General features: G+C 41.4%; 1 protein-coding gene across 2 annotated transcripts in view; it reads left to right on the forward strand.

Annotated features, from left to right (window-relative positions):
• marc1 (mitochondrial amidoxime reducing component 1) overlaps positions 1–17,293 on the forward strand; it is a 38,479-nt gene extending 21,186 nt beyond the window's left edge. The window contains exons 5-7 of one of the 2 annotated variants that reach the window (XM_072265181.1): positions 719–780; positions 6,201–6,272; positions 7,274–14,208. In XM_072265181.1, the coding sequence (XP_072121282.1) occupies positions 719–780; positions 6,201–6,272; positions 7,274–7,322 (183 nt within the window). In that variant the 3' untranslated portion in view covers positions 7,323–14,208. The other variant, XM_072265180.1, reaches the window with a different exon arrangement.
• The last annotated feature ends 3,881 nt before the right edge of the window (positions 17,294–21,174 follow it).

Raw genomic sequence — 21,174 nt, forward strand, 5'->3', positions numbered from 1 at the left:
CGGATCCTGTCCCTTTAAATGGAAATTGTAAATGGATTTTTAGAATGAAGGCTTTTGATCAAGAAGTATACTAGAATGAAGAGCATAAATACTATAAAACTTTCCAAAGGAATTTTTAAACATTGAAATACATGTAATGCAAAGCGTAAAGAACAGCAAAGAACAACCGTTTGGGCAGATTTCTCAAAAGAGCAGGCACCGGTTTCCTTCTGTGCTGCATCATTCTGTGATTCTTTACGGAAGTGAGGATGTTAAAATTGTGGAATGGAATGTATTTCCATATTAGCTGTGAATTGAGATTACAATAATTACCCACTCTGAAGGGAATGGGGGAATATGTATGCTGCACAGGAGGAAGACATTTAGTATGAATTAGTATATAGATTGCCACCACACTGTGGGCCCAATGGCCATTCTGGTGTTGTACTGTTCTATGTTCTACTTGATAGTTTCTTAGCAAATATGTGTTTGCTAATAGACAGCTATGTTCAGTAAAAACTTTTTAATCAGATAGCATTAATGAATGAGCTGATTGTACAGATTTCCTGGGTATATAAAATGAAAGAAGGATCTTCAGCTATGTTCATAGATGTACATAGCTGAACATAGATATCAATGTTCAGCAGTAAGACAATGAAGTGGAGTTTTGACCTACTTATGGACATGAATGCTCTATAAAATTTTCTTTACACTTAATTTCTGTGCTTTTGATTTTTAGGATACTTGGAAAGCAGTACAGATTGGGACTGCAAAGCTGTATCGTACAATGTCTTGCACTAGGTAGGTTCTCAGCTATTTTAAAGTTGGCAGTGGCTTATGGAACTTGTGGGAGGTTAAAGGTAGATTCACTGAGCTCAATATGACGAACTGCACAATGATAGCCAATGAATTATATAACCATATAACAATTACAGCACGGAAACAGGCCACCTCAGCCCTTCTAGTCCGTGCCGAATGTTCACTCTCACCTAGTTCCACTGACCTGTACTCAGCCCATAACCCTCCATTCCTTTCCTGTCCATATAGCTATCCAATTTAACTTTAAATGACAACATCAAACTTGCCTCAACCACTTCTGCTGGAAGCTTGTTTCACACAGCTACCACTCTCTGAGTAAAGAAGTTTCCCCTCATATTACCCCTAAACTTTTGCCCTTTAACTCTCAACTCATGTCTTCTTGTTTCAATCTCCCCCCACTCTCAATGGAAAAAGCCTATCCACGTCAACACTATCTATCCTCTTCATAATTTTAAATACCTCTATTAAGTCCCCCCCCCCCCCAACCTTCTACGCTCCAAAGAATAAAGACCCAACTTGTTCAACCTTTCTCTGTAACTGAGGTGATGAAACCCAGGTAACATTCTAGTAAATCTTCTCTGTACTCTCTCTATTTTGTTGACATCTTTCTTATAATTAGGTGACCAGAACTGTACACAATACTCCAAATTTGGCCTTAACAATGCCTTGTACAATTTTAACATTATATCCCAACTCCTATACTCAATGCTCTGATTTATAAAGGCCAGCATACCAAAAGCTTTCTTCACCACCCTATCCACATGAGATTCTACCTTCAGGGAACTATGCACCATTATTCCTAGATCCCTCTGTTCTACTGCATTCTTCAGTGCCCTACCATTTACCATGTATATCCTATTTTGATTAGTCCTACCAAAATTTAGCACCTTACATTTATCAGCATTAAACTCCATCTGCCATCTTTCAGCCCACTCTTCTAACTGGCCTAAATCTCTCTGCAAGCTTTTAAAACCTACTTCATTAACCACAACTCCACCTATCTTAGTATCACCTGCATACTTACTAATCCAATTTACTACCCCATCATCCAGATCATTAATGTATATGACAAACAACATTGGACCCAGTACAGATCCCTGAAGCATACCACTAGTCACCGGCCTCCAATCTGACAAACAGTTATCCACCACTACTCACTGGCATCTCCCATCCAGCCACTGCTGAATCCATTTTACTACTTCAATATTAATACCTAACGATTGAACCTTCCTAACCAACCTTCCATGTGGAACCTTGTCAAAGGCCTTACTGAAGTCCATATAGACAACATCCACCGCTTTACCCTCGTCAACTTTCCTAGTAACTTCTTCAAAAGATTCAACAAGATTTGTCAAACATGACCTTCCATGCACAAATCCATGTTGACTGTTCCGAATCAGACCCTGTCTATCCAGATAATTATATATACCATCTCTAAGAATACTTTCCATCAATTTACCCACCACTGACGTCAAACTCACAGGCCGATAATTGCTAGGTTTACTCTTAGAAACCTTTTTAAACAATGGAACAACATGAGCAATACGTCAATCCTCCGGCACCATCCCCGTTTCTAATGACATTTGAAATATTTCTGTCAGACCCCTGCTATTTCTACACTAACTTCCTTCAATGTCCTAGGGAATATCCCGTCAGGACCCGGAGACTTATCCACTTTTATATTTCTTAAAAGCGCCAGTATTTTCTCTTCTTTAATCATCATAGTTTCCACAACTTCCCTACCTGTTTCCCTTATCTTACACAATTCAACATCCTTCTCCTTAGTAAATACCGAAGAAAAGAAATTGTTCAAAATCTTCCCCATTTCTTTTGGTTCCACACATATCTGTCCACTCTGATTCTCCAAGGGACCAATTTTATCCCTCACTATCCTTTTGCTATTAATATAACTGTAGAAACCCTTTGGATTTATTTTCACTCTACTTGCCAAAGCAACCTGGTAGCGTTTAGCTTTTCTAAATTCTTTCTTAAGATTCTTTTTACATTCTTTATATTCCTCGAGCACCTCATTTACTCCATGCTGCCTATATTTATTGTAGATATCTCTCTTTTTCTGAACTAAGTTTCCAATATCCCTTGAAAACCATGGCTCTCTTTCCTTTCAACCTAACAGGAACATAAAGATTCTGTCCCCTCAAAATTTCACCTTTAAATGACCCCCATATCTCTATTATATCCTTCCCACAAAACAATTTGTCCCAATCCACTCCTTCTAAATCCTTTGCATCTCCTCAAAGTTAGCCTTTCTCCAATCAAAAATCTCAACCCTGGGTCCAGTCCTGTCCTTCTCCATAATTATATTGAAACTACTGGCATTGTGATCTCTGGACCCGAAGTGTTCCCCAACACATACCTCCGTCACCTGACCTATCTCATTCCCTATCAGGAGATCTAACACTGCCCCTTCTTTAGTTGGTACCTCTATGTATTGCTGCAAAAAACTATCCTGCACACATTTTACAAACTCCAAACCATTCAGCCCTTTTACAGTATTGGCTTCCCAGTCTATGTGTGGAAAATTAACATCTCCCACAATCACAACCTTGTGCTTACTACAAATATCTGCTATCTCCTTACAAAATTGCTCCTCCAATTCTTGCTCCCCATTAGGTGGTCTATAATACACCCCTATAAGTGTTACTACACCTTTCCCATTCCTCAATTCCACCCAAATAGCTGCCCTAGACGAGCACTCTAATCTATCCTGCCAGAGCACCGCTGTAATATTTTCTCTGACAAGCAATGCAACACCTTCCCCTCTTGTCCCTCCAATTCTATCATATCTGAAGCAACGAAATCCAGGAATATTTAGTTGCCAATCACACACCTCCTGCAACCATGTTTCACTAATAGCTACAACATCATACTTCCAGGTATCAATCCATGCTCTAAGCTCATCCACCTTTCTTATAATGCTCCTAGCATTCAAATATTAAATTATTGACTTCTATGTCACTTTCTGTCCTCTTGAATACATGCATCCTTTAGTTGATCCTGTGTCTCACCAATCTTTTATGCTGGATATTGATACTGTTTTACTCATGTTTGGAACGAGCTTTGCTGGCAAAACCAGCATTTATTGCCTATCCCTAATGCTTGGAACCTGTTGTAATTCTTATGATGAGGGCACTAGCACAGTGCCTTTAGGTAACGAGTCCCAAGATTTTGTGCTGGAGATGACCAAAAAATCACAGTACTCTTCCAGTGCATGAGTTGGAAGGGAGCTTGTTGGTCTTGGCATGTTGGTGTCTCTTTTGCCTTTGTATTTCCAGATAGTGGGTCAGGAGGATGCTGTTGGAAAAGTTTTGGTGTGCTTTTAGGACAGAGTATAGAATCCTACAGCACCGTACAGCCCCTTTAGTCCACGATGTTCTGCCGACCTTCTAACCTACACTAAGATCAATCTAACCCTTCCCACCCATATAGGCTGCACTCTTCTGTCATCTAATGTACCTATCTAAGAGTTTCTTAAATGTCTTTAGTGTATCTGCTTCTACCACTACCCCGGGAGAGCATTCCAAGCACTCACCCAGACTGTGTTTAAAAGAAAACGTCTGACGTTCCCCCAATACTTTTCTCCAATCATCTTAAAATTATGCCCATCCCCCTCCCCTTGGTATTAGCCATTTCCACCCCGTGAAAAAAGTCTCTGGCTATGGCTATCCACTCGACCTATACCTCTTATCATCTTATACACTTCTATTGAGTCATCTCTCATTCTCCTTCGCTGTAAAGAGAATGGGGTGTTTTGTGATACTACTTGCTACAGCCACGATGCACTGATGATGGAGAGAGATTGTACTTGAACAGGCTGTCTTGTCCTGAATGCTGTAAAACTTATTGATTATTTAAGTTGTTACTGCACTCTTTCAGGCAAGTAGAGGGACTCCTGATGTGCCTTCCAGGTGGCTGAAAGGCTTTGGGAAGTGAAGAGGTGATTCTTTTCCCACACAACATCCACTCACTGCTGTGGTATGTTAAGTTAGCCAGGTTCAAAATACATCTAATAGCCAAAACCATACACCATCACACACGCCAGGCCATGATGAGCTGCACAAATAACAGTTTTGAAAGACTCAATTTCAAGGACTCTACAACTCATGCTCTCAGTAGCATTTATTTACTTTTTAAATTATTTGTAAAATTTGTCTGTTTTTGCATATTGGTTGTTCATCAGCTGACGAAGGGTCTCGGCCTGAAACGTCGACTGTACCTCTTCCTAGAGATGCTGCCTGGCCTGCTGCGTTCACCAGCAACTTTGATGTGTGTTGCTTGAATTTCCAGCATCTGCAGAATTCCTGTTGTTTGAGCTTTATTAGTAGTTTTTTCCATAAATTTTATTGTATTTCTTTATTTTCCTGTAAATGCCTGAAATAAAATTAATCTCAAGGTAGAATATGGTGGCATAAACGTTCTTTGATCTACCACTACACCACTGGCCTTTGGGGCAGCAATGAAGGTCCTCCATCTGCTGTCAGTCATGCAAGTCCTGGGCTGAGACTCAGGAATACCATCACACTCAGATGTACAAACGTAGAAGGATTCTTCATTGCTGTTTCCGCAACAGTTTTGTTTGACCGGTCAGGGTTGTTAGCCCTGAACTGAACCCCGGAACCTTGAGGACCAGTGGACTACCCTGAGTCTGGCCTCTACCCTTTGACCTGTTTGGCAATGAGTGACCCTACCAAGGGTCAGGGCATAAAGCCCTGACTCCAGCCAATATAGCTCTCCAGGTCATTGAGACACACAAGCCTCCAAACCCAATGATAAGTTTATGGTCCTCTTGGAGGATGTTCTTTGATAATAAATTTAATTTGACTTTGTCTTTTGAACAATTTAACTCCTTCAGCTTGACATTCAACATGTCACCATTGTTAAACTTACCATCAACATACTGAAAACCACAAGCAGTAAAAATTGTTCCCTTTGCTTATGGCAGGTATAGCAGACAAGATCAATGTTTATTGCTCAACTTTAAGTACCCTTGAAAAGATAGCTTTGAGTCGTTGCAGGAATTGTGGTGAAGGTAGTTAACACTAATTTTCAGAGCACTTCCAGGATTTTGATCCAATACCTCAATGAAAGAACAACAATGCATTTAAAATTTAAAGCCATAAATTTGGTAAATGACATTGTTCTAAAATGGACCTGACACTGCGGAAGGAGATCCTGCTTGACACTGAATCTGACTCATTAACACACCGTAGGCTATGCGCTTGTCACACAATGTGCTAGAGGGTATCGTTTGTCTGAAGGTGGGTCCTTGTAACCACAAGGACTGTATAGTGATAACTTCAACAGTATACTTTGTCATTGCATTTACCTCTTGACATCACTAAAATATTTCGTGCTTTAATGTTTTTTGAATATTTTCTCTTTAGGTGTATTTTCACAACGGTGGATCCAGATACAGGAATTATAAACAGGAAAGAACCACTCGAGACTCTCAAGAGGTATATGTAAAAATAAACTAATGCAATCACTGATGAAATGAAGTGCAAGGCTCCCTGATGTCCCATTGGGTAATTGACAGTTGTGGCTGATTATGTGATTGGTCCCGAGTCAGCTGCTCTTATTTACCTTTCGAGTTAGGTTCGGTAAGTCTAATATTTGGCCAAAACATTTGGGCAAATCAAAATTTCAGTTCTTTTTTGTTTTCCAGACAACCCAGCAAGTGTGCAAACAATTTTTGAATTACCTCTACTTCTTAAGCAGTTCATATTTCAGCTGGGCATGTACTGTGAAATCTTTTTGTTTTCCACCGATGTGAAACCATTAGGTTGCTCCTCATGGTGTGTTTAACACGCCATCTCTTTTGGTAAGATGCATTTATTGAGTGAAAAGGTGCTTTAGTGTCACCTTTCTTGATAGGGGCATCACACATGAATTATTTATGCTGCTAACAACATGTGGTGCTGAGTTCATAGCTCCTTGCCAGCATTGTGTAAAACTGCAATGTTATACAGCATGGAAGAGTCAGAACATTGATCCAGAAGTATTATCTATTCCTATTGGGATATTTGACACACACTTGGTAACTGGGGATGTTAGTGGGATTTATATTTGTAAATGTTGAAGTATAGGCAAAGTAACAAATTCTGTCGACGATGTTAGGGTTAACATAAATACAGTGGATTCTGGTAATTGGACCATTGGTTAATCAGGGAATTGGCTTAATTGGGACAACTTTTAAAGAATAAAAATTTATCTAGAAAACAACTGGGATTCCCTTCGTTTATTTGGGATATTATGCCACTTAATTGGGGCAGGAGAGACTTGCCAAACAGTTTCTAACTAGTGTCAGATGTGCACACTCGTGCTTAGAGTGAACTATATTTAAATAGCATCAGTTGTGTGTGGTTGTGTTAACAGATCAGTGATTTTTGTCACTGATAGTTGGCAAAGAATAAGCAGTAAGACAATTCAGAACTGTTTTTCTCACTGCGGTTTCAAGCATTCCAGCTTGGAGGTGCCAGAAGCAGTCAGGAGTGAAAACGAAATGACTTCACTACTTCAAGTTATGAACTTCTGAAGAATTTGAAAGTATTGACAATCATCTTAAATGTTACAATGAAAACTAAGATTTGGAGCATGCATTCATCAAAAGCATTGTATAAAGGCTGTCCATTATCTACACGAGGTTTCTGCGCTGATTTTGTTCATTTACGGTCAAAAGAACAGGGCAGAGTACACTGAATAAATTCCTCCGATAACTATCAGGAACTAATACAGTTTTATAGTACTGTAGTAATATTGATAGTGTTCTAATTTGTTCTGTGCTTTATTTAAATACATAATTTGTTACTTCATTAATTGGTAGTTTGCCTTTTTAACTATTTCCATGAAACTTTGGCTCACTGCTTTGGGGCAGCTGCTTCATTGGGCCAAAATGTACAGGACCCGATGTGACCCAATTAATGTATTAGGTTTTACTGCTTGTTAAACAACTTGCCATTGCTTTACTCTATTGACTTAAACTGGATTGCATCAAGTAACATTGTTATGTTTAGTGTTGGTACCAGTACAATATCTAGTCCTTCATAAAGTATTGTAAAATTGGATAAAACTACAAATGTGAAATATCAAGTTTAAGTGGTTTGCACTCAGAAAAGGGTGCTTAAATGGTACTTGCACAATTTTTGATTAGCATCACTGAACACAACTCTTGAGATTTTCGTTATAGGCACACTGGCGCAGCTCCAGTGCCCACACCCCTCTTCAGTGAATTGAAGCAAGGTTTCTGGGTTAGAAATTAGTCCAGAATTCCCAGAAAGAGATCAGACTCAGAGTCCAAAGAGTAATTGCAGTCAGAAAAGCGTGCCAGCTCTTAATGCACCCCCAACCTCCCCCCCCCCCCACCCCCACCACCATAAAGGCAGCCACACAGGAGAGGGAAGAAAGCTCCTACATACATTTAAAGGAGTATGCAGATTCTGATCCACAGGATGACTACAAGGAGAACTGCCAGACCTGTGTGAGAAGAGGAAGTGGCAACAATGGTCTGCTGCAGGTATAGGAATGTTTTCACAAGGAGGTAATGTGGAAAGAAAATTCATGTTCTTATAAGGTGTATCGGAGTCATTGACAACATGTTTAAACATGCAGAGGACAGGGTGGAGTACAGAGGGTTGCTCTGGTGATTGTGATTTTACAAACTCCAACATATTTGTAGGTCAAATATAGTATTAATGGTAAGACTCTTGGCAGTGTGGAGGATCAGAGGGATCTTGGGGTTCGAGTCCATAGGACACTCAAAGCAGCTGCGCAGGTTGACTCTGTGGTTAAGAAGGCATACGGTGTATTGGCCTTCATCAATCGTAGAATTGAATTTAGGAGCTGAGAGGTAGTGTTGCAGCTATATAGGACCCTGGTCAGACCCCACTTGGTGTACTGTGCTCAGTTGTGGTCTCGCCTCACTACAGGAAGGATGTGGAAGCCATAGAAAGGGTGCAGAGGAGACTTACAAGGATGTTGCCTGGATTGGGGAGCATGCCTTATGAGAATAGGTTGAGTGAACTCTGCCTTTTCTCCTTAGAGCGACCGAGGACGAGAGGTGACCTGATAGAGGTGTATAAGATGATAAGAGGCATTGATCGTGTGGATAATCAGAGGCTTTTTCCCAGGGCTGAAATGGTTGCCGCAAGAGGACACAGGTTTAAGGTGCTGAGGAGTAGGTACAGAGGAGATGTCAGGGGTAAGTTTTTTACTCAGTGGTGAGTGCGTGGAATGGGCTGCCGGCAATGGTGGTGGAAGTGGATACGATAGGGTCTTTTAAGAGTATTTTGAATAGGTACATGGAGCTTAGTAAAATAGAGGACAATAGGTAAGCCTAATAATTTCTAAGGTAGGGACATGTTCAGCACAACATTGTGGGCCGAAGGGCCTGTATTGTGCTGTAGGTTTTCTATGTTAAAAGAAGTGCCTTTCATTTCCTTCTTTCTCTGGAGAATGCTGAGTGGGACCACCATATCCCTACTGCTCTTCAGATTCATTACCCTGATTTTCCAGGCCAATCTGTTGCACTTCCCCTGGCACTGGCTGCCATCTTTGTTTTGGAAGAAGTACTGAGAGCAGCAGAGGCTCTACAAGTATGTTAGCAGGAGACTTCGGTGCCTATCACCAAGAGTGGCTTGGTGTCACCAGTACCGAGCAGGTTGTCTGAGTCATCAGCCCGCATCACCACTCCACTCAGCACCAGTGAGAAGTTTCTGGAGTGGGAGAGACATGCATCCAGATAAGGAGGAGAGTGTTCCTTCTCACTGTGACATTGGGACATCTCTTTTTCCCTTAGGGAGAGAGAGAGAGAGAGAGAGAGAGAGAGCCTGTGGTATGTTGAATTACCAGGTGAACGAGCAGTCTTTGGAGTACTGCTAGTCTGTGTCTTTATTGATGCTTTGCTGCACGCTTGAGTGCTCGGTGGAGGGCGCCAATGCTTTTTTGCTGGTGGGGAGGTCGTTGTCTTGCTGTTGCTTGTGCATGGGAGATGGGAGCTTGGGGGTTTTGGGGTTCCAATGTTTAACAGTCATTCATTCTCTGGGGCATTCCACTGTTTTCATGGATGTTTGCGAAGAAAAAGAATTTCAGGATGTATATTGTATACATTTCTCTGACATTAAATTTACTTATTGAATGGGGGTGGAGGTGGCTGTTTCCCTCAAACTCAATAGCAAGATGATTAGAGGATCTGGACATTCTATTACAGTGGAGTAGCTGTTGCCAGTCCTGAAGAGTGATGTTTATTCACCACGCTGATGTGCAGCCCTGAGCCTGCCTATTGGTGTTGAATGCCTGTACTACTCGCCAGCAAGTAACTGCCATTACGAAGAAGGCACGGCAGCACCCCTACTTCCTAAGAAATTTGCACAGATTCGGCACAACATCTAATACTTTATGCTTTATTATACAACCGTATAACAATTACAGCATGAAAACAGGCTATCTCAGCCCTTCTAATCTGTGCCGAACTCTTACTCTCACCTAGTCCCACCGACCTGCACTCAGCCCATAACCCTCCATTCCTTTCCTGTCCATATAGCTATCCAATTTAACTTTAAACAACAACATCGAACCTGCCTCAACCACTTCTGCTGGAAGCTTGTTCCGCACAGCTACCACTCTCTGAGTAAAGAAGTTCTCCCTCATGTTACCGCTAAACTTTTGTCCTTTAACTCTCAACTCATGTCCTCTTGTTTGAATCTCCCCCACCCTCAATGGAAAATTTTTATTGTTGCCAAACAGTTGATACTAGAGCGTTCAATCATCACAGCGATATTTGATTCTGCGCTTTGTGCTCCCTGGACTACAAATAGATAGTAAATATTAAAAAATTAAATTTATAGATCAGAAATAGAAAATAGAAGAGAGAAAGTAAGATAGTGCAAAAACAAAACCGAGAGGCAGGTCTGGATATTTGGAGGGTGCAGCCGAGATCCAGGTCAGGATCTGTTCAGCAGTCTTATCACAGTTGGAAAGAAGCTGTTCCCAAATCTGGCCGTATGAGTCTTCAAGCTCCTGAGCCTTCTCCCGGAGGGAAGAGAGACGAAAAGTGTGTTGGCTGGGTGGGTCGCGTCCTTGATTATCCTGGCAGCACTGCTCCGACAGCGTGCGGTGTAAAGTGAGTCCAAGGACGGAAGATTGGTTTGTGTGATGTGCTGCGCTGTGCTCACGATCTTCTGCAGCTTCTTCCGGTCTTAGACAGGACAACTTCCATACCAGGTTGTGATGCACCCTAGAAGAATGCTTTCTATGGTGCATCGATAAAAATTAGTGAGGGTTTTAGGGGACAGGCCCTTCAGCGAACTTCTATAGCTGCGGGGTGGCGAGGATGCTGTCTGGTATGGAAACACCAACGCCCTCAAATGGAAGACAGTACAGAAAGTAGCGGATATAATCCAGTCCCTCATGGGTAAAGCCCTCCCCACCATTGAGTACATCAGCAAGGAGTACTGTCGTTGGAAAGCAGTATCTGTCATAAAGGACCCCCACCATACAGGCCATGCTCTTTTCCCGCTGCTGATCTCAGGAAGGAGGTACATGAGCCTCAGGCCCCACACCTATCAGGTTCAGGGACATTATTACCCCTCAACCATCAGGCACTTGAACGAGAGGGAATAACTTAAATCATCCATACACTGAACTGACTTCAAAACCAATGGACTCTCAAGGACTCTACAACTTGTGTTCTCGATATTTATTTCTGATTTATTCATTATTATTATTATTTTCTTTTTGTATTTTTAGTTTGCTGTCTTTTGTATGTTGGTTGTTTGATCCTCTGTCATGTGTGACCTTTCATTGATTCTATTGTGTTTCTTTCTATTAACTGTTGCAAGACAGTGAATCTCTGGGTAGTATATAATGACACACATATGCTTTCATAGTAAATTTACTTTGAACTTTGAGGTTTGTTGGTTGGTAGGGCAGCATCCACGAGAATGTTGTGGTGGTGTATTTTCTTGAAATTATGCAAACTGTATAGTTTCAATTATCCCTATAACACTGTTAATTAGGAAGCTCTCTTCATCCTGTAGAGGGTGCAGACAAGAAAAACCACAATAGTTCTCGTAATTAAGTATCTTTGAGGTTACGCTGAAGAACATTGGGAAAGTAAGGTGGATCAAATGGCCATTTGAGTTTCAGTGCTATATCCTTCCAATTGTTAGTACCAAACAGATCACAACCATTTGACAGTGTGCTTCCTAGGCATTTAATTATTACCTATATTTAAGTGATATTATCTATGTCTGTGTAATGCAACAAAAAGGAATACCTTGTTGCTGTGACATTCACAATGGTATTAGTCTGCCATCTACAGTACAGCTGAAGTAATGCATCTAGAAAGAAATCTACTTCAGCTTATTTTGGTTGTGAGACGAAAAAAGAAACTTATGACCAATAAATAAGGCCCTCTGGAAACTGTAAAAATGAATACATTGCAAGTCCCAAAATATCTGACTTTAACTACAAAGCACCAATTACTTCAGAAGTTTTTGCTCCCCCCCCCTCTCAACTCCCTGGGGCTTACATAAGAAAGAGGAGTGGTTCACCAGTTTACTTGCTAACTTATAAATTGGTTTATTGTCACTTGTACTGAGGAACAGTGAAAAACTGTCTTGCATGCCATCCATGCGATCTTTTCATTACAACAGTGTATTGAAGTAGTATAAAGGAAAAAAAAACAAATTATAGTTTAAATTTTACAGAAAAAGTGCAGTGTAGGTAGACAATAAGATGAAAGAACACAACAAGGTAGGTGGTGATATTAGGAGTCCATTTTATAATAATAGACTGTTCAATAATCTTTCAACAGTGGATAGAAGCTGTCCTTGAGCCTACTGTTATGTGCTTTCAGGCTTTTGTATCTTCGCAGTGCAAAGGTGGAGCAGAAAGAATGCACAGGGTGGATGCGGTCTTTGATTTTGTTGCCTGTTTTGCTTCCGTCGCTCGCCAGTTCCCTTCCTAATAGCTTGTTGTACCTGTATATTGGTTTCATTGACTAGTGTATAAGCTCACCTCAGTTCCTTTGAGCATTAATCAATTTCTCTGTATTTTAACAAATGCGCTATTTTATTTGCACTCCAAAGTGACCTCATAGTCAATCAAACTTGCTTCCTTACAAATAAGGTGGCCTGCTATCACATCCATCACTATGGATTCTAGCATTTTTCTGTACACTGATGTCAAGCCTTCAGTTTGATAGTCTCCATTTCTTTTCTTCCTTTTTCTTAACTAGTGGGGTAACATTTGCTACCTTCTAGTTTCTTAGTAACCATTCCAGAATTTGTAGAACCTTGTGAGATGATAACTAGAGCATCCGTTATCCCTAAAGCTACCTTTTTCAAAACTTTGGGATCAAGATCAACAGCTCCTTGGGATTTATCAGATTCACCAATATCGTTTAGTGCTAGTTTTGACAGATATTTAATTCCTTCAGTTCTTCACTCTTGTTAGATCCTTAGTTCTCTAAAGTTTCTGACAGTTATTTGTGTCTTCCCAGATGATAGGACATAAATTATTTATTTGACTTCTCTGCCATTTAATTGTTGTGTTGTTCAGTCATTAAGTCTACTCCGCTCTTTATGACCTCATGGACCATAGGGTCCATAGGGGTTTCATGGCCAGATGTGGAGGTAGATTGCCAGGCCTTTCTTCTGTGCAGGTACTGCTGCTGCCCAGGGCGGGACCTGGCTGGGTTTGAACTCAGGACCTTGAAGTCCAGTGCTGATACCCCACCACCACCAGCTGGCCCACTTAATTAGTCCTTATTATAAATTATTTAATATCTATCTGTAAGGACCTGTATTTGGCCGAGCTAGTTTTTTTTTACAATCAGGCTGAGTGTCTATCTATTCAGTCTGAGAAGTCAGTCTCATCTGTGTCTGCAGCAGATCCCTCAAACCAGACCATCTGCACCTCTGCACTGGAGCAGTGAACCACAGCGCACAAAGGGATGTGACTTGAGAGAAAAATTACCAAGGTAAAACAGTCCATAGACATGATTAAGGAGTACAAGTTAAATGTTTCACTAAGTAAAATAAGCATTTATGTGGCTTAAGTGATTTCTCCTCTTACAAGTAAATATAACCATGATTAATAGGAATAAATAATTTTCCAGAATTTTGTTGTCTTCATTAGTTGCAGTTAGTTCACTTTGAGGTAGGTTCCACAATTCAGGAAGGGCTTTATATCTCCATTATCGTTCTTGGAACAAAAGTGGAATTGTTTTATAAATCAGTTCTTGTGACAGATGCTCAGAGGGCCTTCTCTGTTTACTCCAATTGAGCCTTGATGAATTTTGCCTCTGTCTAAGCATGGATTTTAAGTTATTCTTTGTTTTAACATGGCGCGATTTGTTATTTGTCCATGTCAGCAACTCATTGTTTTTCCCCCCCCCAGATATCGCCAGTGTGACCCAGCTGAGAAACATATTTACAAGTCCCAGCCCATTTTTGGATCGCACTATGGAATTGACAAAGCAGGAGTGATTCGAGTTGGCGACCCTGTGTATATGATTGTTGAAAAGTAGGAGTGCAGATTGAAAGACTGTTGTATCTCCTGTAAAATTATTACATGTTTAATGTATTTCCTTTTGGTAACTCTAGTTTGTAAGATTCATAAGCTGAAGACTTAAAACCAGATTTTTCAGCTGTACTCTGCCTTACTTAACAGGTAAGGCTCCTTTTTAAAAAAAAATTGAAGATCAAATTATACGAAACACGTTACTGTATAAAGTTCTATTGGCATGAAGCATTTAAATCTCCCTTGTAAAGGGTCAATGCATATTGTTGGTATATTTTTCATGAAAATAATTTAGTAGAAATTATTTTGGATATTAGGACTTTTTATGTGTGTTGCGGAAAGAGATTTAATCAAAAACTAATCCCAAAGTGGAATCCGATACCTGCCACATACCCACAATGTGATACATCCCATGCCCTCCACCTCTTCAATAACTTACAGTTCCCCGGTCCCAACCGCTTCATTTTCACTATGGATGTCCAATCCCTATACACCTCCATTCCCCATGAAGAAGGCCTCAAAGCCCTCCGCTACTTTCTGGATAATAGACCTCACCAGTTCCCCACCACCACTACCCTCCTCCGGTTGGCGGAACTGGTTCTCACACTCAATAACTTCTCTTTTGACTCTTCCCACTTTCTTCAGACCAAGGGTGTAGCTATGGGAACTCGCATGGGCCCAAGCTATGCCTGCCTCTTCATTGGTTATGTGGAACAGTCTGTGCTGCAAATCTATTCTGGTACTGCTGCCCAACTTTTCCTTCGGTACATTGATGACTACATTGGTGCTGCTTCCTGCACCCATGCTGAGCTCGTCAATTTCATCGACTTTGCTTCTAACTTCCACCCAACCCTCAAATTCACTTGGTCTATCTCGGACACTTCTCTCCCCTTTCTCGATGTCTCGGTCTCCATCCCTGGAGACAGATTGTCCACTGACATCTTCTACAAGCCCACTGACTCTCATAACTACCTCAACTATACCTCTTCCCACCCCGCCACATGCAAAAATGCCATTCCCTATTCCCAGTTCCTCCGTCTCTGCCGCATCTGCTCCGAGGATGAGGTTTTCCGTTCCAGGACATCTCAAATGTCCTCTTTCTTTAAGGATTGTGGTTTCCCTTCTACGGTGATTAATGATGCCCTCACCCACATCTCCTCCATTTCCCGCACTTCGGCCCTCGCCCCATCCTCCCGCCACCGCAACAGGGACAGAGTTCCCCTTGTCATCAGCTACCACTCCACTAGCCTCCGGATCCAACACATTATCCTCCGCAACTTCCGCCACCTTCAACAGGACCCCACCACTAAGCACATCTTTCCCTCTCTACCCCTCTCCGCCTTCCGCAGGGATCGGTCCCTCCGTGACTCCCTGGTCCACACGTCCCTCCCCATGGATCTCCCACCTGGCACTTATCCCTGTAAGCGCAAGTGCTACACCTGTCCCTACACCTCCTCTCTTGCCACCATTCAGGGCCCCAGACAGTACTTCCAAGTGAGGCAACACTTCACTTGTGAGTCTGTTGGGGTCATCTATTGCATCCGGTGCTCCTGGTGTGGCCTCCTCTACATCGGTGAAACCCGACACAGATTGGGGGACCGCTTCGTCGAGCACCTCTGCTCCGTCCGCCAAAACAGACAGGATCTCCCAGCAGGCACCCACTTCAGCTCTGCTTCCCACTCCCATTCAGATATGTCCATACCTGGCCTCCTCGACTGCCATGATGAGGCTAAACTCAGGTTGGAGGAGCAACACCTCATATACTGTCTAGGTAGTCTCCAGCCCCTTGGTATGAACATAGAATTCTCTAACTTCCGGTAATTCCCTCCCCCTCCCTTCCCCTATCCCTATGTCACTCTGCCCCCTCCCCCAGCTGCCTACCACCTCCCTCTTAGCTCTGCCTCCTTCTACTACCCATTGTGTTTTCCCCTATTCTTTCTTTACCTTTCCCGCCTATCACCTCCCTTCCCTCACCCCTTTATCTTTCCCCTTACTGGTTTTTCACCTGGAACCTACCAGCCTTCTCCTTCCCACCCTCCCCCCACCTTCTTTATAGGGCCTCTGCCCCTTCCCCCTACAGTCCTGACGAAGGGTTCCGGCCCGAAACGTTGACTGATTGTTTCCACGGATGCTGCCCGACCTGCTGAGTTCCTCCAGCGTGTTGTGAGTGTTTCTCACAATGTGATATTTGTTTAGTCATTGGTTGGATAGATGCAGTGGTTTCAATGGACGTGCAAGTCATGTTTTGGCATTAGATGAAATTTGCTTGCGTGTGTGTGACCTGCACAGAGCAGAGATTGTTCATACAGAAGCAGAGTCCACCAGAATGGAGAGGTCTGTTTCTGTATCACCAGCCCTGCATGATTCATGCCCCCCGAAATCGGATACATGGATCCAGCTGTAGGTTGATTCATTTTACTCGCTCTGGTGTCCCTCAAAGCAACTAAATTTTATACCAACCCCATGCATTCCCAGCTACATTCCCCAAACATACCATCATCACCTTTGCTAACCAAACACTCTGAGTATACTCTCACTAACTGATCACAATCAACCCCCAACACTTAGTCTGTCCTGTTTATCTGCTACTCCACTTTGCTGCCTCTTTCAATGATAAACCCCTCCCGATGCCCAATATGTTGTATATGGCAAAACATGTATTGCTTCCTTCTGACTCATTCCCTCACCACCTTTGATCACCAGCTCAACATACATTTTAAGGCTCAGAACAACTTTTAGAGCACCTGTAACTATTTGAATTTTGAAACAGTTGGTAAAGGCATATGTACTGCACAGTAGCCTTGGTGCAATGTACTCTACCTTGGAAGAAAGAGGACAAAACATTGTAGTTACTATAAGAGTGTTTATTGCAAATGGAACACAAGGTGTTAAAGATCCGTTTGGGGAACTGGCTTAAAAAATTTACCAAGCACATTAAAGTGAAGTAACCAATCTAGCCACTGTCTCCTGAACTCATTAGGTCAATGACTGATCTCAGTCAATATCAACTCCACTTCCTATCATGGTAAAAACTTAAATTGTTTTCCAACACTTTGTGTTGCCTGCTTATGTGTCAGAATCCCGAACAGCTGAGAATGATTTTGGTAGCAGGACGGAGTAATGTTTTCATAAGTTTAAAAGAAGTGAAAATAGCCAATGCAATGATATTTAGGACAGTCGGGCCCTTTTGCTGAATTTGTTACCTAAAGGTGCTCCTTTTATTGCATGAAGAAACCCAAGTTTCAAATGATTTTCACAGAGGGTCCATGTCTGCTGCTGCAGGTGGTTTACATAGATTCTTTGCTCCATCTATTTTCCCTAATGGATATTGTATTTTTAAACCACCATTCAGTGATTCCAGCGGTCAGTTAATTTCAGTAACTTATTTTTCCCGAGAGTCAATGTTGGATGTACTCACTGACTGTACTCAGGACTAGACAAACAACTCATGGCAGTGGTTAATTGGGAAATAAACCACATTTTAAAATTGAAATTGCATGAGCTCCTCAGTTTTCACTCTCTCGTACCTCTGCTAATAATTCCTTCTAGGATGAGTGTGTTCTTGGTCTTAATTCCAAAGCTTGTAAATCATTTTGTATGTTTTTCCTCTGGTAATTTGGAGAGAAAGGTAGGATTAAATCAATGCATGGTTTTAGAGTCGCTTGTAAATTTTATAGTACAACGCAATAGCAGAAATAAATTTGGGAACTACATGACAAAACAGATAATTGCCTTTGAAGAAATTGTTATGTAGTTTAAACAGCTTAGGATAGTGCTGTTATTTGTGTTCGGTGTTTAGTAACAGACAGCTCTGGTTAATAGATTTGGAAAAAATCTCATGTTTAGTTTGTGAAAATCTTGCTGCTTTGAGCGTAACCTTTCAAGTTCTAAACTTAATTTTGGAAGCTTAGACACGAATCCCCATTCCTAAAAGAAATTCATGAATCCATTTTTAAATCTGCTGGTTCTATCAAAATTCTACCATCCATAAAAAAAGCTCACATTTCCTTTCTGCTCATGATACACTACAGCAAGATGTAACTTCAAAATCACTTCTCTTTTTTGTAAGTGATGTTGCTATAGGTAGCGATGGTTTATTTGTTTTTCTTACCCAGTGTGACATTTCCATTGATTTTATTAATGTTCCCCAAATTCCCCAGATCAGTTCCATGCTGTGTAACCTCAGGAATAGTTAATGGGAATGTGTTATTTACTGCTGTGTTCCTCACGTGGTCTCTCTGTGCTTTTTATTATTTTCATCACATTCCTCTGTTTTTGAAGTTCCTTCTGTCTTGTTCCTGGAACATTGCATTCCTTCAGAACGTGCTCTTCGCAAATCTTAATTGCGTTTTTTTTTAAACTGTTCTGTCCTCAGAACTGGTCCTTGGGTGAAATTGGTCTTTGATCGCTGTAGACAAAGAACTAAAAGTAAAATCAGATGGCTTGTAAAATATGTGCCATTTAATTCTTCACTGCTTGGCACTGTTGCCAAAGACTATTTTAATATCTACCAACTTTATGACCACAAACCTCAAAGGATTCCTAATTTAACTTTTCTTATTATTCCCACTTCACTACATCGGAGCCAGTTCAATATTGTTCCCTCATTTATCATTTTAAGAAATACACATGGAATTCTTTAATAATCTCTGAACACATTATGACCCATTATGTTCCAGTCTCTGCCAAGCAGAATAAAATTTTCCACAATTACAATTAAGACTATAGAATTGATTTGTCTTTATGAACTTCTGTACCTGTACAAGTAGATTGTTTAGTCTGGAAGTAGTTCCTTTTACACTTTTTTAAGCTGAAAGTCATCTTTACTGCAGCTGTTCTTGTGACCATTATGAGGGAAACTCCAGTGAGTAGCAGTTTCTCATAAAGGTCACGAACAACAGGGTTTAGACTGCTCAAACAGTTCACACTGAGGAGTCATCTTTTCTGGATTTAATCAGTCTTGAGTGAAGGGAAAGTAGATGTACGCACTATCGTACCTAATCCATTTATTCTTTAGTGAGCAGCTGTGGTCTGCTTCAGGAAAGACCTGAAGATACATTAGAGCACAAGCTCTCCTGGTCTGTTTCTGTGCAATTATCATCATAGAGTCATAGAACACTGCAGCACAGATACAGGCGTTTTAGCCTGAGCTATTAGTCTGCCTCGTCCCATCGACCTGCACCTCGATCTTAGCCCTCCATACCCATCCCTTCCATCTACATATCCAAATTTCTCTTAAACGTTGAATCAAGCCCTCATGCATTACTTGTGGCAGCTCGTTCCATTCTCTCACTACCGCATGAGTGAAGAAGATTCCCCCTCATGTTCCCCTTAAGTATTTTGCTTTTCACGTTTAACCCACGACCTCTAGTTGCAGTCTCACCAAACCTCAGTGAAAAAAGCCAACTTGCATTTACCTTATCCAAACCCCTCATAATTTTGTATACTTCTAGCAAATCTCCCCTCAATCTTCTATGTTCTAGGGAATAAAGTATTAACCTATTCAACCTTTTCCCTATAACTCAGGTCCTGCCAACATTCTTGCAAATCTTTTCTGCACTCTTTCAATCTTATTTACATCGTTCCTGTTGGGAGGTGACCAAAATTGGACGCAATACTCCAAATTAAGTCTTGTCAATGTCTTCTACAATTTCAATGTAACATCCCAACTCCTGTACCCAGTACATTGATTTTTGAAGGCCAATGTGCTGAAAGCTTTATTTACAACCCTATCTACCTGTGATCCTGCTTTCAATGAATTATGACACTGTATTCCCAGATCCCTCTATTCTACCACACTCTCAGTACTCACTGTGTAAGACCTTAACTGTACAAAGTACAGCACCTCACATTTGTCTGCATAAGTTCCATCTGCCATTTTTAGCCCATTTTTCCAACTGGTCTAGATCCTACTGCGACCTTTCAAAATCTTCCTCCACTGTCCATTACTTCCCCAATCTTGGTGTCACTCACAGATTTGCTGATGCAGTTTACCACATTATCATCCAGATAATAATATAGATGAAAACAAAAATGGACCCAGTACCAATTCCTGTGGCACACCTCTAGCCACAGGCCTTCAGTCAGAGAGGCAACCATCTACAACACTCTCTGGCTTCTTCTGCAAAGGTGGTGTCTAATCTAATTTACTACCTCATCTTGAATTCAAAGGACTGAACTTTCTTGACCAACTTCCCATGCAGGATCTTGTCATAGGCCTTGCTGAAGTCCATGTAGACAATATCCACTATCTTGCCTTCAACTTTCCTGGAAACTTCTTTGAAGAACTCTATAAGATTGATTTGGCAAAACTTATCATGTACTATCCATCCAAATACTTATATATCCAGTCCCTTAGAGTACCTTCCAATAACTTTCCTGCTACTGATGTCAGGCTCACTTGTCTATAAATTCCTGGCTTATTCCTAGAGCCTTTCTTAAACAACAGAACAGCATTAGCTATCCTCCAATCCTCTGGCAACTCACATGTGGCCAAGGATGTTTTAAGTATCTCTGTTTGCGAGGGCCCCTGTAATTTTCGCACTAGCCTCACATAGGGTCTAAGGGAACACATTGTCAGGCCCTGGGAATTTATCCACCCAACTTGCTTCAAGACAGCAAACACCTCCTCCTCTGTAATCTGTATAGGGGTCATGAACTCGTTGCATTGCCTCATATCTGAAGGCTTGGTGTCTGTCTCTCCAGTAAATACAATGCAAAAAATCCATTGAAGAACTTGCCCATCTCTTCGGCTCCACACATTTATTACCATTCTGATCTTTAAGAGGATAAACTTCTACTTGGTCCAAGTAAAAATCTGGGAACCTTAGCTCCTGT

Source organism: Mobula birostris, chromosome 8 (genome assembly GCF_030028105.1).
Source record: "Mobula birostris isolate sMobBir1 chromosome 8, sMobBir1.hap1, whole genome shotgun sequence".
NCBI lineage: Eukaryota > Metazoa > Chordata > Chondrichthyes > Myliobatiformes > Myliobatidae > Mobula > Mobula birostris.